The sequence below is a fragment of the Batrachochytrium dendrobatidis genome (assembly GCF_000203795.2).
Source record: "Batrachochytrium dendrobatidis JAM81 unplaced genomic scaffold BATDEscaffold_14, whole genome shotgun sequence".
NCBI classification, from domain to species: Eukaryota; Fungi; Chytridiomycota; class Chytridiomycetes; order Rhizophydiales; genus Batrachochytrium; species Batrachochytrium dendrobatidis.
In genome coordinates this window covers 66,329-82,731 of record NW_006281112.1, presented here as the reverse complement: position 1 = coordinate 82,731, position 16,403 = coordinate 66,329, and the positions used below count along the sequence as shown (strand labels likewise).

The 16,403-nt window shown below is 38.5% G+C and overlaps 6 protein-coding genes across 6 annotated transcripts; 2 read left to right on the top strand and 4 right to left on the bottom strand.

The window, feature by feature from the left end:
* Positions 1–7: 7 nt before the first annotated feature.
* On the bottom strand, positions 8–5,432 carry BATDEDRAFT_35991 (uncharacterized protein; the record flags this gene model as incomplete). Its single annotated transcript, XM_006681916.1, has 13 exons — positions 8–1,311; positions 1,418–2,305; positions 2,378–2,598; positions 2,681–2,766; positions 2,836–2,956; positions 3,049–3,416; positions 3,504–3,587; positions 3,674–3,744; positions 3,850–4,083; positions 4,161–4,262; positions 4,352–4,561; positions 4,692–4,970; positions 5,163–5,432. The coding sequence occupies 13 exons, from the start codon at positions 5,430–5,432 to the stop codon at positions 43–45; spliced, it is 4,203 nt and encodes a 1,400-aa protein (XP_006681979.1). The 3' UTR covers positions 8–42.
* Positions 5,433–5,570: 138 nt separating this feature from the next.
* On the top strand, positions 5,571–6,806 carry BATDEDRAFT_27576 (uncharacterized protein; the record flags this gene model as incomplete). Its single annotated transcript, XM_006681846.1, has 5 exons — positions 5,571–5,817; positions 6,065–6,298; positions 6,368–6,432; positions 6,543–6,638; positions 6,726–6,806. 5 exons carry the CDS (start codon positions 5,571–5,573, stop codon positions 6,804–6,806), a joined length of 723 nt encoding a protein of 240 aa, XP_006681909.1.
* A 53-nt stretch (positions 6,807–6,859) lies between these two features.
* Positions 6,860–7,238, bottom strand: BATDEDRAFT_91638 (uncharacterized protein). Its single transcript, XM_006681968.1, has 2 exons — positions 7,161–7,238; positions 6,860–7,011 (listed from the first exon to the last, which is right to left on the bottom strand). The coding sequence occupies exons 1-2, from the start codon at positions 7,206–7,208 to the stop codon at positions 6,886–6,888; spliced, it is 174 nt and encodes a 57-aa protein (XP_006682031.1). The 5' UTR covers positions 7,209–7,238; the 3' UTR covers positions 6,860–6,885.
* Positions 7,239–7,431: 193 nt separating this feature from the next.
* BATDEDRAFT_91793 (uncharacterized protein) lies at positions 7,432–10,073 on the top strand (the record flags this gene model as incomplete). Its single annotated transcript, XM_006682003.1, has 2 exons — positions 7,432–9,715; positions 9,817–10,073. 2 exons carry the CDS (start codon positions 7,432–7,434, stop codon positions 10,071–10,073), a joined length of 2,541 nt encoding a protein of 846 aa, XP_006682066.1.
* An 826-nt stretch (positions 10,074–10,899) lies between these two features.
* BATDEDRAFT_27574 (uncharacterized protein) lies at positions 10,900–11,504 on the bottom strand (the record flags this gene model as incomplete). The annotated part of the gene is made up of 2 exons (XM_006681845.1): positions 10,900–11,073; positions 11,274–11,504. The coding sequence occupies 2 exons, from the start codon at positions 11,502–11,504 to the stop codon at positions 10,900–10,902; spliced, it is 405 nt and encodes a 134-aa protein (XP_006681908.1).
* Positions 11,505–12,423: 919 nt separating this feature from the next.
* BATDEDRAFT_35990 (uncharacterized protein) lies at positions 12,424–16,398 on the bottom strand (the record flags this gene model as incomplete). Its single annotated transcript, XM_006681915.1, has 6 exons — positions 14,907–16,398; positions 14,345–14,829; positions 14,115–14,261; positions 13,817–14,026; positions 13,584–13,722; positions 12,424–13,491 (listed from the first exon to the last, which is right to left on the bottom strand). Exons 1-6 carry the CDS (start codon positions 15,615–15,617, stop codon positions 12,424–12,426), a joined length of 2,760 nt encoding a protein of 919 aa, XP_006681978.1. The 5' UTR covers positions 15,618–16,398.
* Between the last annotated feature and the right edge of the window lie 5 nt (positions 16,399–16,403).

The window sequence follows — 16,403 nt, the reverse complement described above, 5'->3', positions numbered from 1 at the left end:
TAAATCACATCTAATTCAATTTATTAAACTTTTGTTGACGATTTATACATTTTCCAATTTGCTTTTAACTGCATCTACCAAGATACCCGAATATGCCTCTAGCATAGCCTTGATAGACGCGTCTTTGGTGATGTCAGGCTTTGCCTGGGCACTAATAGCATGTGTAGATATGGAGTTGACGTACTGCATAGCATCTTGTATGCTTCTCAAAGTAGAGTTGGAAGTTGTGCCACTCGTATTCAATAATTGTTCAGCAAACTTGTCTGCAAGTCGCTTAAATAGAGAGACCTCGGCTAATATTACATCATCCGTATTGCTTGTGAGCAAAGTTGAACCAGTTAGAGTAGGGGTTTCAGCCAAAGTTTTACAAGGCTTGGTGATGGATGCATTGCTAGCATGAAAAACCACTTCCGAGGTTTTCTCAAGCTGCTCTGGCTCGTGGTCAGATATTCTTAGATCATTGGTCATGCCAGTGATATCGGACAGCTCAGGTTGTGGCAATTCCAGAGATGCATTTGGTTTACTAAAAGTAAACTGTGACGCGATCAAAGGACTTTTACTTACATCCCATTGTGTGTGTGCAGCATTAGCAGTGGAAGTAACGCTTTGCAATGTAACTGGCTCAGTGTATGCAATTGGAGATGAGTTTGCTGAAGTGCCTTGAGATATTTGGCGTACATGATCGGGCTTTCCAATACATTGGGAACTATGATTGAGAAAAAACTGAGAAGAGATGCTCATACGAGATTCAGACCGACCCAAGCGACCTTTATCCGACATATACTCTTCAAATGTCAAGTTGTCCAACTCTTGCTTAAACAAACCACGCTCAAAAAATGTGCTGGGCTTAATTAGTTCATCGTGTAAAGCTACGTCAGCTGTAGTATCCTTGTCTATTTGATCACTTTCAGCAAAATCACTGATAGTATTGTCAGGCTTAGAAACAATATGCACTCCTGACATGACCGATACAAGGATATTTTTGGATATGGCCTTTGTATCTATATCTTTTTCTGGATCGTTATTTCCCAGTGCAATATCTGCGGTGATATTCACGGGATCTACAGATGGGTTGGTTAAAGAAGTAGGAGAGCTCTCAGCAAGAGATAATGCTGCGCTGGGTTGTGCTGAAATATGCCCAGCCTTGACTGATGGGGAATTATAAAATGTTGACTGGTTAGATTCTTTTATAGGAGATGATCGACTTTCAATCGAGTATCGTCTTCTCAACGAAAAACTATCTGTTGCAGCAACAATTGGTTCCAAGACCGGCATCTCTGTATAAAGAGTAATTGCGTTTCCATCGAGTCTCTAAAGTATATACAGCCATAAAATAAGAAACCAGTGTGTTCAGAAACAGTTGAGAGCAGTAAAATAATGATGGGGTGTATTGACATAGCAAAGAAATATAGCCTACATTTGCCCATGGTCCTTTGATGGAAATCTGCACTCGATCGGTAATAGATCGACTCGCAATCAAATCCTCATTCATGGATTCTTTGGATGATCTAGCCCAAACTGGAAGATCGCTTTCGTCGAATTCAAAAGCAAATACTCCAGATGGTGCACTACCGTCAAACTTGTGTTCCAACTTATCTTTGAAAGCCAGATTGTATTCTCCACTAGATTTTAAAGACAAAACTGATAAAGCCGCGTTTGTATCTGTAGTGTTAAATGAGACTGGTGTAGAGATGTTACTTTGAAAATACTCTGTCCCAGCATGCGTTGTAGTGAACGACACAGGTGATGAGGCTGTGGACGAGATTAAAGTTGTTGCGTGCTGAGGGCTGCTTACTGGTGATATAAGTTGTCCTCTGGCCATACGGTGGCGAATTGCCTCACAAATATACCACACAAATATGCACCCGTCCGAACTAGCAGAAACAACTCGTCTACCGCCATCGATAAATGTCAGACTTGTAATGAGATCTCCATGCCCAACAGCTCGACCAAGACATGCACCGGTAAGAAAATCAAAAATACGAATGCATTTGTCAGAAGATGCCGTCGCAAGGAACAGTCCACTGGGATCTATAGCAACCTTGTTAATAAACAAAGTAGACGAGATATTACTGGAAAAGGCCGACGCAGAGCTATGTGGCAAATCACTGCTACTAGCATCTAAAGTTGGTTTGCGTGTGTGTGTCACCTTGCCCGTTTCTGTATTCATGAACACTAGACGCCGATCTTGCGTGATGATCACTGTTGCTTTATTTGACCGCTCAATAGCCATATCGTATACTGTTGATCGAATAGGTACGTTACTGTAGCATGTATAGTGTGGCACATCATACGCTGTATCTGGCTAAATAATAAAAAATTGGTTACCTATCATGATTTCAGCCTCGTCCGCCCCTTCAAACATATTCAGACTTACATTGGGCGGATCCAGTTTTCTGAAAATAACTGATTTGTCGGCAGAACAACTAACAAGTCGTTGGCCATTATGGCTGAATTTCAGTCCAGTGATTGTTGATGTATGATCGTTAAATGTTTGAACCAGATCGAATGGTCCATCATGAGAAAGTGACGATGCGTCAAATAGGTGAATAAGTCGATCACGACTTGCGGATGCCAGCATCATTGGTAGATTAGGACCTAATAAAATCGCACAGCAGTATAACATTTAATGATTGTCAATTCTTTAGTCTTGAAAAAATCCCATGCCAAGTATAAATACCTGATGGAGAAAAGTCGAGTGAAATCACTTCTGCATTATGTGCTTGTAGCGAGACAATCTCGCGAATCTGTGGAAATTCATACACTCTAAAATTTGCAGACCATTAACAACATAATTATTTCAAAACAGCAATCATCAAAGCAAAGTAAAAATACCTAATTATACCATTTCTGTCACCGGCAGCAAGTTGGCTACCATCAGGACTAAATTTGAGGCATCTAATACCCAGTTTTTCTTGTTTATCGTTTAAACTTGCACTATCAACAGCACCCATATCTAATCGGTGTATATTAGTAAATTTATATAAAAGAATCAACCCGCTAAAATCATTGTGATGAACACTCTAGTAGTGAATAAAACAGTCTCACCATTTCGAGTGACACTTTGTCGATAAGCATGCTCATCTGCATAGAGAATATGTAGCACCTCTGCTGAAATGTTGTGATACGAGTTGGGTGCATCAATGTCATCCATTGACCAAATACGTATGGTACCATCAGAAGAGCAAGAGCCAAAAGTAGCATCGCCAAATTGTTTGTACGGGATCGGTTCAACTCCCCACACGCAGCTGCTATGGAACATCATAGTGCGACGCTTTTTTGACTGCTGTGGTTCTGAAACATCCCAAATTACAAGACTATTGTCGCTGTATATTACAACAAGGCAGTCCTCTTCAAGATGGTTTGAGATCAGGCGTAATGAAACAATGTCTGGATACAGTGGCAAGTTTGACGCGCTATTTGGTCGATACATGTGCTGTAAACTATAAAGGTATCAACATTTTGCTTGTTCAATACAATACAATTTCAATTTGCAAACTCACCTACAAGTGTTGCTTACTTGCGTCATGTGACTATGTGGTCCTGGAAGTGTCGATATGTATCTGAGAGTTGATGGCTCAAACATTCTAGAATCAATGTAAAGTCAATCATAAGTGCCAACAGCCAGCTATATTTGATACAAATACGCATCATCAATAGGATATCAACACACCGAATGCAACCGTTGGCACCACCACAGGCGATATGGCGTGCCGAAATATCTAGCGAGGTAGCATAATCCATCTATGATTTTAAAATCCATAAAATCCATAAAATAGTTTCAATAACTATAATTCTCACACTTGTAATTTTAAATATATAGCTATTTTATAAAAGCATTTAGCCTACTTTAACATCGACCCATTTGTCCAAGTAACGCGAGGTGCTAAAGTGACAAAGAATCCCAGATTTTGTGATTGCGTAGACGTATGAATCATCTGAGCCGGGCAACGCAGATGAAAACGCTTTCCAACTAGAAACTTCCACAAACTCAGAGTTCACATGGTCTCCAAGAAATGCATTACAACCTTCTAATATGTGATATCCCTGTTTTACACCACTTCCACTCCTATTGGAAGCGAGCTACAAGCCATCCTTGTTAGAAAAATGGCACTATTTTGACAAAAGGTAATATACACGCATCCACCACAGTTCAATACCTTTGTTTGTGGTAAAATCTTGTCAAGCATCCAAAACTTTGCATGGTTCTGACCTACAGTCAAAAAGAATTTTCCTAGCGGGTCAAATGAAACGCTATTAATCTAATATCACAACTCAATTTAGTTATTTTAAAATGGCATGGCTTGAATATGTGGAATAAAGTGTCAAATTAGGTACAGCCAAAGTACACCTTTGAAGCGATTCGAGCACCAGCTAAATGCTGATTTAGACGCCAGTCCCATAAGTAAATAAACCCATCGTGTTGGTGTCCTACAGAAACTATAAATGACGAGTCTGGAGAGAAGCAAAGCGAGGAGATTCCATACTTGTGTCCATATAACTCGGCAAGTATCACCTGTGCATCACAATCCCATACTGCAACGCGAGGATGATGTCCAGTCTAAGTATTGTATCAACACACGAGTAAAGATTTTAAAAATCAATATTTTAGTCAATTTTATAAAACATTTATAGATTGTTTCATCTTGCTTTCAAGATAAACAGGAAACCAGTCGATCAAATCAAATTACTTCTCCAAGCGCAAGATATTGACCGGATGTATCAAATACAAGACTGGTGATTGGTCGTAACGCAATTGGCGCAGCAGATGGTCGGAGTAATGAGGCGGCTAGATCGGAGACTAGATTATTTCCTGTAGAGATATGAATAAATGAAACTTGTCGTTGTTTTTGAATATGATAAAGCACAGCGGTAGCACCAGAGGTAAACGCAGCAAGACCTCGTTGGGGATTAATAGCAAGTCCAGCTGGCCGAGTAACAGTCAGTCCCAAAATTCGTTCGAGCACGATCTGAGAAATAGTATGTTGGATATTTAAACCCGATTAAAAAAATATTAGTTTGAAGATATAATATAATAGGCGACTATTTCAGTCAATCTGAATGCACATATTCCAATAGTTTGGTAACCATTCGCTATAAGCTATGCAGCCTGGTGAACCGGCTATAGATCGACTATCCGGACAACAAAATCAAAAGTTTACCGCAGGTGTTGTATTATTAACAGATAATTGTTTTTGACTGGCATATTCACCAGAGCCTTTCTGCTTCTTTGTTCTGTATTGAGTTCGTGCCTTTGAAGTGAAGGTAGATTTTGAATCCAATGTAGACTCTGCCAAAGACGTGGATGATGGCTGATGAACTGGAGGCTGAAACGGTAAAACTGAGTGCGGTTTTATCTGTGATGTATCTAAACTATTATAGTCTTCTTTTCGTTTATTATGTGCCTGCTGGACATGATTAAGATACGACATTGAGCTTGATTGGCGGCAAAACAAATTCAAGATTTTATTGAAGCAGCATAAAAAGATGAAATCTATTCACGTGAAATCATGTGACACTATATCTTTGCTGCTGTTGACTCGGCTTGTGCAGCAACCCAATTGGATTGAATGAGTTCTATTCAAAACATCTCTAGCTCGGCGGGTGAGGTTGAATCTAGCGATAGGGGGAGGAGAAAGAAGAGAGATGACAATGAGTATGAGGATGGACATTACAGTCAGAGCCACGACTCTCGGCATGGCTCCAATAAAAAAGAAAGAAGCAGGCATCATGGCAAGGACAATGACCGAGTAAGCAGACAAGACAAACATAAATCCAAAAGCGAAAACAGGAGTAGAGAGCGAAACAGGAGCAGAGGTATGTGCTGGTTGCCATTACCGAGTTCTTGAACAACCGCATATGGATTTGCAACAGTCTGGCTTACTTTATGATTCTGTTGAATGACGCTTTGCTTATACGGACTAAATCCAATGGCATTTGTCAACCTGCTCGTTGGCCACTTGGCCGATACATTCAAATCTATATTGGCACAACTGCTCAATAATGGATCTAAACTTTCTATATGCTTTATTGTATTGGGTAAATGCCTTTTTGATCGACCGAGAGTTAGATGCTGACCATGCCAATGACGACGAGAGCCGTGGTGCAAAGAGTTTGGACAAATCCAGTGTAGATTGCGACGAGAGTCGTCAAAATAAAAACCATTCTAGCCCCTCCCGAAAGAGCAAGAGTAAATCTAGTCGCAAGAGCCGTAGTAAATCTCGAGATTCTTACTCCAGCACTGATTCGGGATCTGAGTCGTCTGCTTCTTCACGTTCCACTAGCCACTCATATCGTGGTAGGCATTTATTGGATCTGGCTGTGTATTCGTATCTAAAAAACTGACCAATTCGCTATGCCTTATTAGAGCAACGCAAGAGCCGAAAGAATCATAAAAAGGACAAACATCACAAAAAATCTTCAAAATCAAAGGTATATTGCTCATGTTACTACATCGAATCGACAGTATGCCAATCTAACCCCATTGTGTCCATTTTTTAATAATTGCTCACTTATAACTTGATCATTTCTTTGAACATCAGAGTAAAAAGAAAAGATCTCGTTCATTGTCGCCTTCAAGCAACGAGAGTGAGCCTGAGCGGCGCAGTGTGATTACAGGGAAAAAGATCAAACTCAAGGTGGTCAATTATCAGTACTATATTCAACTGTCTACCACGAAATTGAATCAGCTACTCACTATTCCCAATGCATTCAAAACCATATAGGTCAAAAAGACAACCAATGACAAAGTTAGAGATCTGAATAGGCTTGATTTATTGCATCATCTCAATCAAATGTATGACTGAATTGAATAAACTTGGTATCCACCCTTTTGCAGCCGACTCGGTGCACAAGTAGTTTCTCAGACCATGCTGAATTCAGGCTTTATTGAATTTCAACTGGCTTGCCAGATTTTTTGATGATATCAAAGATTTCCTGCTGGCTTCGAGTGGTCTTGACCTGCACAATTTGAGTATCTATACAAATATCGTAGCTAGACACTCCTTCTGTCTGAATATTCGATATAGGCAATTCAAAATAAAATGAGAACGCCAATCAAGCATGTCAAGAGCAAGGGGGTTAAACGTATACAACGACAAACAATATCTAGTCCAGTTGACTGACAAGTTGGATAATGTAATTCCTATAACAAGTCGTACCTTTTTAAGAATTCGTTCAATAGCACTAGAGCATCCTGAGCAAGTCATGCCAACTTTGTATGTATACGTATTCTACATATGTAGATATCAGTGATATTAGTCGATTGTTGCTTCCCAATGAAAGATGTGGATATCAGCATTTCAATAAATATATAGTTTCAACACATCTATCAATATACCTCCATGGATAACAGTAACGGTGGCAATAGTGAGTAACGAGTTGAAAAGTAGAATTTTCAACTTTGCGGCGTTTTGCAGCTCAACATCGACAATGAGAGGACAGATACAGCCAACGGCAACTGGTTCTCGTGTATCTGGCGAGGTTTCATCTTATAAACTAACTAAAGGAACTGCCAGCTCTGCTCTTGAACGTGCACAAGCCATGTTGAATGCGGCTAGCATTGGAAATAGTCCCAACACTCGTCGCACTCTAGGTTCCGCTCCCAAATCTACTCTTACTTCATCCGACCTCGCTCCTGCCATCAGACACGCTCAGTCTATATCTCATCATCAGCCACAATCATATTCATTGCAAAGACAATCATTATTTACTTCAAACGATGGATATACAGATAGTCTAAGTAATAATATAGACCATGATGATTTTATAAGTACTAAATCGACTAAGCATGGCAGAGCGCAAACAGAGACATCTAAAGATGGTACAGATGACAATGAAGATGCCGAGCTGAAAGCTTATCTTGCATCCTTGAAAACAAGACAGGCAGAAAATACTGCTAGCCATAAACCTACATCTGCTTCGATTTCTAGTCCTGCTGAATACAAACGAAACGACAAACATTCTTCAAAAACTGCCTCGCTAGACAACCCACAAATTCCCCATCAAAAATCAGTATCATCTGCACCAGTCCAATCTATAAAGCATAAACTAGAACCAAAGCACACGGATGGCGTTTCATCAACTCCTGCGACTCCAGTGTCGTCCTATTTGAAAAAAACTGTGTCTCCGATAAAAACAACTGCTATATCCACGCTGGAAAAGAGTAAAGCTGTTGGAGATATAGAAACTGACTCTGATAGTGTCAGTCTTGAGGAAGACATTGAGAACAATGATGTCAAATTGAATATTCATTTCAAGAAATCCGGTAAGCGCGTCAGTCTGGTAGAGCCTCGCGATTTCCGACTGTCTACCTCTGGACACATGTCAACATTTGGTACAAATCATACTCTACTACAATCCACTGTTTCTGCTAAAGATTTAGATACATCTAGCTCTCACCATCTTGAAAGCGCTGATAGTATTGGTAGTGATTTTGAAGCGTTTTTGAATATGCGATCAAAAAGTTTGATTTCCGTCAATGATCCTATTGTCAAGCTACATAGCTCACCAAACGTTGTACAGAAAGAATTTTTTGTATCCAGCGAGACAAAGGAGAAATCTAACGTTGCACAAAATCAATCTTCTGTCATTACTTCAATCATGCCACATGATACAGTGGCTATTCCTAAACCAGTTGCCGAACCTAAACCAGTTGTTATACCTACATCAACTTCAATCAAGATCATGCCGACTTTGGTCGAATCAGCAAGACACGAAACTGGAAATAGATTGTCCATAGCCAATACATCATTCACTGTTTCTATGAAATCTCCAAACATACCGCATACATCTTCAAATATATCTGATGACATTTTGGAAGAATTTCTGACTGCTGAAGACGCAGATATATCTGAAGACATTTCATCTTCCAGCCTTAAAAAAAGTTTGCAGGTTTCTACCATTGAAGATCCACATCAGCCGATAGTCACACCATCAATTGTACCACAGCAGACACAGGACACTGCGATTTTAAACCAACTTTTGAACAAAGATACGAATCTTACAAAAACCATCAATTTAATGCCAAAAAATGGTATACCTATTGCTGCTACTAAAGCAACAGCTGTAACTCTGGCTCAAGCTGTAGTACCCGATGTTTTTGAATTGGCAAATAAGCAGCATTTAGAGCAGCCTTTTGTAACGAATCCATTGCAACACGCTCTTCCGTCAGGTATTGCTCAACCACATATATCAGTTACTCAGCCATCATCACAAAACTTTCCCCACTACGCACCAAACAATCCATACTATCCACAGCCAAATCTCAATTTCACGCCGGCAAATTTTCATCCAGCAATGTATCCAAATTCATGGAATGCATACACCACACCGCCAAACTTTTTACACTATGGAATATACCAGCCAATACATCCATCAGGTCATACACAGCCAAATCCGATTTTTTCACAATGCAGTGGATATCATGCATGTGGGTGTTGTGCAAAAACCGCACCAAAACCACTCGAATCGCAAAATAAATCAGGTTTAAAAGCTGATGTGAGTGCAGTAACAAATGCACTAGATCATTTGAATACGGTTTTACAAAACGAAAGCAAAACTCATATTGTAGACGAGAAGAAATTTGAAGTGTCTGATAGTCGGCACAATCATTCAAGCCGTAAAGAATCTGAATCTGAAAAATTGTTGCATTCTGAATCAGCAGCATCCTTGCATCGCGAACCTGCAAACCAAAATAGTATTTATGCATCACAAGGTATATCTTGCATTTCGTTCTAAGAATTATGTAAAAGTGCACTACTCGCACTCAAGCGATTCTATATTGACAGCTGTATCATTAACTTTAAAACTATTTAGGTATACCAACAAACCTTCCAACACTGATGATATTGGACAGTTTTACAAGTAACCACATGGACCTTTTGCAAGATTTTGTGAGAATGAATATGCAAATGGCCGACTCACAATCATATCGGCGGATGCATTATACAACATTAGATGATGTACGACAGTTCGCATTAAAAAACAGACCTCCAATAATAGATATTAACGAGGCATTATTGCAAGTTAAAGAAGACGCTGGAGAAATTTCTGTAGGCCGACTTCAAGCATAAAATTATGCCATGATTCAACCAAAATCTTGAAAACAGTCTTAGATTTACGACCGTGTTCGTGTACAATGAACGACTAAATAACAGTGCCAAAGTGCATAATAAACTGTCAGTCTCATCAAATGATTGATGCAAATCTACTGTACAACATTGCCCTTTGAGCCCATCAACAAGGTTTACTAGTCCTGTGCTCGTCTTGTATAAAACTAAACGACTGTTCACATTACAGTTTCAATAAATTCCACATTCTTGACACTCGTCCAATCTCCAATCCTTGTTTGCTATAAACCAGACACTGCAAGTAAACATTGGGTGATTGCCAGAGAAATTACTGTTGCATTCCTGAAACGTGTAATTCTGTTCTGTTGAACTAGATCGCCAATGCGACTTTACAATACAACAAATATAAGTTTGTATACAGTTGTATTGACAAACTGACCCCAATATTGGGATCGTAATGCATAAATCTGGCTTTGAGCCTGTCAATCGTGCAATATATGACCATGTCAAATAAAGTGAAAGGACAGTTCAAAATTATAGTCTGTAAACATCGTATGATGAGCGTTGTGCTGATTGGAGAGTTGAAAATATTGATTAAAGCCGATTGCAGTAGGAAAGCGTAATACTCGGTCACTGTTTATTCCAAAGCAAGATATAGTTACTGCAGGATAAAAAGTGATTCATTTTACATGAATATAACTGAATACATAAAGCATGATAAACTACATCTTCGATAGTATATCAAAATCACAAGGCCGACAAGTCTATCCGTTAACAAACAGTAATTCCTGTACTAAGATACATCTACACATTAGTCTACTATTTAGTTTCATTTCTCTTGAGTAGAAGATTTGGAGAGTTTTCCAGCAAGATAAGCTCCGATAAATGTCCAGGTAGTTGCATTTTTTTCAGACAAGCCTTCCTGTGCAGGCTGATCTAGTAAAGTAAACGTGCGCGAAGCCGGCATAAACGATCGAATAAGTCCATCATCCCTGAGTGAGTACTAGATATGCAACCACATGTCATCTTAATCAATAAAAGCATACTATGGAAAGTAGAGTACAATCAATAATATAATGGAAACGATTCCATTTCATACAACTAGTAAAACCATATGAATGCATTGTAGTCATAACTTATGCTGAATAGGATAATGTAACGATACACATAAAACAGTGCGTTGACTGACATATCTAAATATACCTTTTCTTCCATTTCACCATTTATGACTGATTCAAGTGCATTCAATTCCTGGCGGCCATATGCAAGTCGTTCCATGATGGCTGCTTGTGATGCAGACTGACGAAACTCTGTACGAAGCCGATTCAGCATATATGCACGAAAATCCTGCCTCCGTTGCTCCTGTTTTGGCCATCTCCTATATGCTTTGATATACTGTCTGTAGAGACCAATGACCTCTTGTCTTGAAGCCATTTGTGTCGAATTGTATAGCAAGAATTTATAAAAGGAAAATTACAATTTTTGCTCATCTAATGATGAAATTAGACCAATTAGAAACTAACCAAATTCAAACTCGATGCGAATCCTCAACTTTGTAAAATAGTTGAATGCAAGTGCGTCTTAGCATTGATGTATTTTTTAGATTCGAGCCAATACAACTGTGAATTTTCTAAACATGAGCTGAGCAATCAAACATAATGTACAGTATCTATCTTTGAGCGACACATTTTACCACCATATTCATGTAAAATGAATCACTTTTTATCCTGCAGTAACTATATCTTGCTTTGGAATAAACAGTGACCGAGTATTACGCTTTCCTACTGCAATCGGCTTTAATCAATATTTTCAACTCTCCAATCAGCACAACGCTCATCATACGATGTTTACAGACTATAATTTTGAACTGTCCTTTCACTTTATTTGACATGGTCATATATTGCACGATTGACAGGCTCAAAGCCAGATTTATGCATTACGATCCCAATATTGGGGTCAGTTTGTCAATACAACTGTATACAAACTTATATTTGTTGTATTGTAAAGTCGCATTGGCGATCTAGTTCAACAGAACAGAATTACACGTTTCAGGAATGCAACAGTAATTTCTCTGGCAATCACCCAATGTTTACTTGCAGTGTCTGGTTTATAGCAAACAAGGATTGGAGATTGGACGAGTGTCAAGAATGTGGAATTTATTGAAACTGTAATGTGAACAGTCGTTTAGTTTTATACAAGACGAGCACAGGACTAGTAAACCTTGTTGATGGGCTCAAAGGGCAATGTTGTACAGTAGATTTGCATCAATCATTTGATGAGACTGACAGTTTATTATGCACTTTGGCACTGTTATTTAGTCGTTCATTGTACACGAACACGGCCGTAAAATGTTTTAGTAGCTTAAATTCTTATTAAGCGGGTTATTTGGATTAAGCTTTGATGAGATGCTGCGCTGAATTCTAGGAGGCTTTTTGACTAATAAAGCTGTATCTAGTTTTGGCTGAAAATTTGTGACAGGCTGGTACATTCCTGGCTTCCACATATTTTTTAGCGTGTCCATTTCTACAGAGATAGAACAGTGCGATAGCTGATTTCTTATACTTTGATTTCTATTGCTTGCTATTATGTGTTGAAGATTATTCAATAGCTCTGGCATAGACTGTGTATTTTTAAAAGAAAGAGTATTGGTTTCAACTGGTGAATCTGATAGCTGTAATATCGTCAACAGCCGCTTTCTTTGTTGATGTTGTGGTGCACCAAGTGAACTACCAGCAGCGCGACGTGATTGTGATGGCAAGTTTTTATGCGCTGGTAGTGATCGATGATGTACAGAAAACTTTTCTGATGTAGTGAGTAAGACTGGCGAATGTACATAGCTGGTACTACCTGTTGACAGGCGTGATGACGCTATTCCAGCGGACGATGATAAAAGAGTGGCAGTCCCTGCAGCATACGAGTTTCTAGATTCTGTGTCAAATTGAGGTTTGTTACAAAAGTAGTCACAAGTCATTGATGAGCATGACAATAGTCTTTTCTGATCGACACTATTGTTTTGCTGATCTAAATCGTTTTGCGCGCGCTCTAATCCTAACCGCACCTTTTCAAGCCGCTGCTCAATAATGTCACCTCGAGTTTTTACAGTTGATGATTTTCTTTGATGCACATCATGTTTTTGATTTCGTACTGTTTTGCATATTGATGAAGATTCTGTTTTTTGAACCAAAACTTCGTGTCGCTGGTTTGGCTTGAGCTTTGATGTATTCAGTGATCTAGCAGACCAAAGAGATATCGGCAACATAGACGCATTTTTCAATTTAGATATTCTTTTCAAGTCATCAGACTCTGCATTTGTCCAATGGTATAGCAATCGATCATAATAGTTGAACGAACTAAAAAATTTACTATGACCAAGGTATTTAGTGCTTGGATAGAGTCTTTCAAATCCTCCTTTTCTTGCATTCTAATTCCAAGTGTCCACAATAGTAATTTTGTTTAAATTTGATCAGGTGCAAACCACATGAAATAAATATAAATCATATAATCAAAACCCACCTCGTCTTCTGTTTCTTTGAGAATTTTAAGATCGTCTGATGTTAATTTTTGCAAAATATCCAAACACTCATTGGCCATCACACTTCTTTGCTTGTTCCGTTCAAGCGTCGTTAGAAAAGGACGTTTCCATTTAAAGGCGCTATTTGTGTTGGTTTCAAGCAGATTATTCAGTAACGTTCATTCACAATACAGTATTAATTAAAACCCATATTTATACTTATGCATAACAATACGTTTTAGAACTTTGTGCTGCTTTTGCCATTTCTAAATCTTTGATTCTGATACCAACAAGATTAAAAAGATCTACGGCGACTTTAGATTTGAGCTCAAAGTCCAAATCACAAGATGCTTTCATTGATGGAGAAATATTAACCTCCATTAGCCACGGTTTTAAATCTGTGTCAAATAAAACATCAAATCCAAACATTTCATAGCAACTTCTTCTATTGAATTGCAACATCAAAGTATTGTCAGATTGAGATGAGTGAAAATGTATCAGTTTGGCTGATGGAATATATAGTATTGCTTTACCTATTGTTGACATAAAGTCGCACACCTCCAGTATTTTGAGTATGTGCACTCATAATGGTTTTAATAAGGAGGCTGCGAATTTTGTCCATTACTGGCGGAAAGTTATACCCGTGAAGTGTCATGTATTCCTGCAAGGTGCTCAGTGTCCTGAAATTGTTGGAATTACCATTCTATTGCTACCATTATCAAGAAAATCAACCCTGTGAATTAAACTACAATCAAACACATACCACTTGTTGTCAGACAGATCAAACTTTTTGTCCTTATGTTGATTAGAAGATTCTGCTTCAGGTGATGAGTTAAATACTGCTGTAGAATTTTCTGTAGACCGCACCTTATTAATACTATAATTTGTTAGATGAACAAACCGATTTCGAATGTTTTTCGTTGTAAAGTTGTGCTGGTACGGCTCGCTTGCGAATCGAACAATCCCATCTTTATACAAATAAATTCGTAATGGATCAAAGCTAGTCACAACGACATATAGTCGCAGATCAAATTTACGTTGGTACACTAGGAATGGATTTGAAATGTACTGCGAGCATATAAGATCGCGCTTTTTTGGAATCTCTGACCATTTGTTAATAACTCGTATTCCGTTTCCACGAGCTGATGCTGGTGGTTTTAGAATCCATAGTGGATATTTAGAAAACCCTCGTTTTAGTATTCGTCTTGAACGTGGCAGTATGAAAGTTTCTGGTGTAAAATCCAATCCCTAGGCATAATCCAAAAGCCATCAGTGTGATATTTTAATAAATAGGTTTACCTAGAAATGTATTGATAAATGCTTACGCTGTGTCCAAATCTTTCTCTCATTTCCATGTTGTTCATGTACATACGATCCTTGCGTCCAATTTCAAACGACATTGGAAAATGATTGATTTTTTGCCATGGCTCGACATCTTTATATTTCTCTGAAGGAAGGTGCTTTCCCCAATATCCAATCCAATTTTTTCCAGTTTTGATGAGTTTGAATTGAACAGATCGTAAAGCATTACGTATTACTCGTGGCGAGCCTTTACTGACTTTCCAAACCAACAGTGATTGGAGATGTTTGGAAAGCAGACCGACTTTTTGGCCCGGTTGAGGAAAATACAATACTGCTTCTCCATCCAAAAACAGACTGCTACATATAGGAGATTTAAATTTCTGTACTTGAGATGGCTGCGATAAGTGTTCAACTGAAGTACAGTTTTCTCCATTTAATGGTGTATGAATGCAAGTGGTGATACCCGATACGAATGACGTGTGTCTAGAGTCATCATTACTGTGATTATCACTTGTAAATTTATCATTTTGCATGTCTTGCCTATGCTCCTGAGAATTTTCGAGATCCACTGATGCATCATCGTCCTCATCGTCACACTCGTAGCTTTCTATGTTTGTGTCACTCAAGTTATCATAGTCATCAGGCTCGTCAGTGTCTGATAAACTGTCTGTGCTTTCTTGATATTCTACGCTAGAATTAGTACTGCCTTCTATTTCACTTTTGTTGACCAGCATCTCTGTTGGATATATCAGTATTGAAGTCGCGTCCCAATGTTAACGATAGTGTGTTAGTTGTCAGTTATTAAAACTTGTAGCCTACGCTCCAAAAAATGGATATTATCGAGGTAGATACCTAATTATGTAGAAATTCCTTTGTTTCGAGTGTTTTTCTTGTGCCAACTTTGTATAACTACACACTATTTGATGTGTCAATTTTGATACAGGATGTATTCGCTATATTCACGTAAAATGAAACACCAAATAAGGTGTCAGTGTAGTAAACAGCCAGTCTCATGAAATTATTGGCAGTTTACTGGACAACATTGTGCTTTCTAAACTATTAACAGTTGGTGACAGCGAGCATGAGAGTGGAGATATGAGATAAAATGAGAAATTGTCAGCAGCCATTACTCTTGGTGTTCTTTTGAAAATATCAATATATTGTCTATTGATTGAATGACAAGAGCATCTATTGCTTGTATCTCGTGCACTACGACGACAATCTGACTCGACATAATTAGTTTGCTGAACAGCCTTTAGCTTTTTTCAATTCAATATAGGACAATGACCTTTTGATCTTATTCTGCACGATTTTCGACATTCCACCAATATAGCCTGAGCGCTAACCTAAGCCAATCTAATTTGAAAAAATTCTTTAAAAGTGTCAACACATTGTCATTTTCAATCCATTGGTTGGTATAAGCGAATAAAATAGGCTGCTTGATAGTAGCAGAAACTTGGGTTGCAAACAAATAGATCTACAAACTAAGCGACAATAAATGGTATCTTAAATATCAAAAT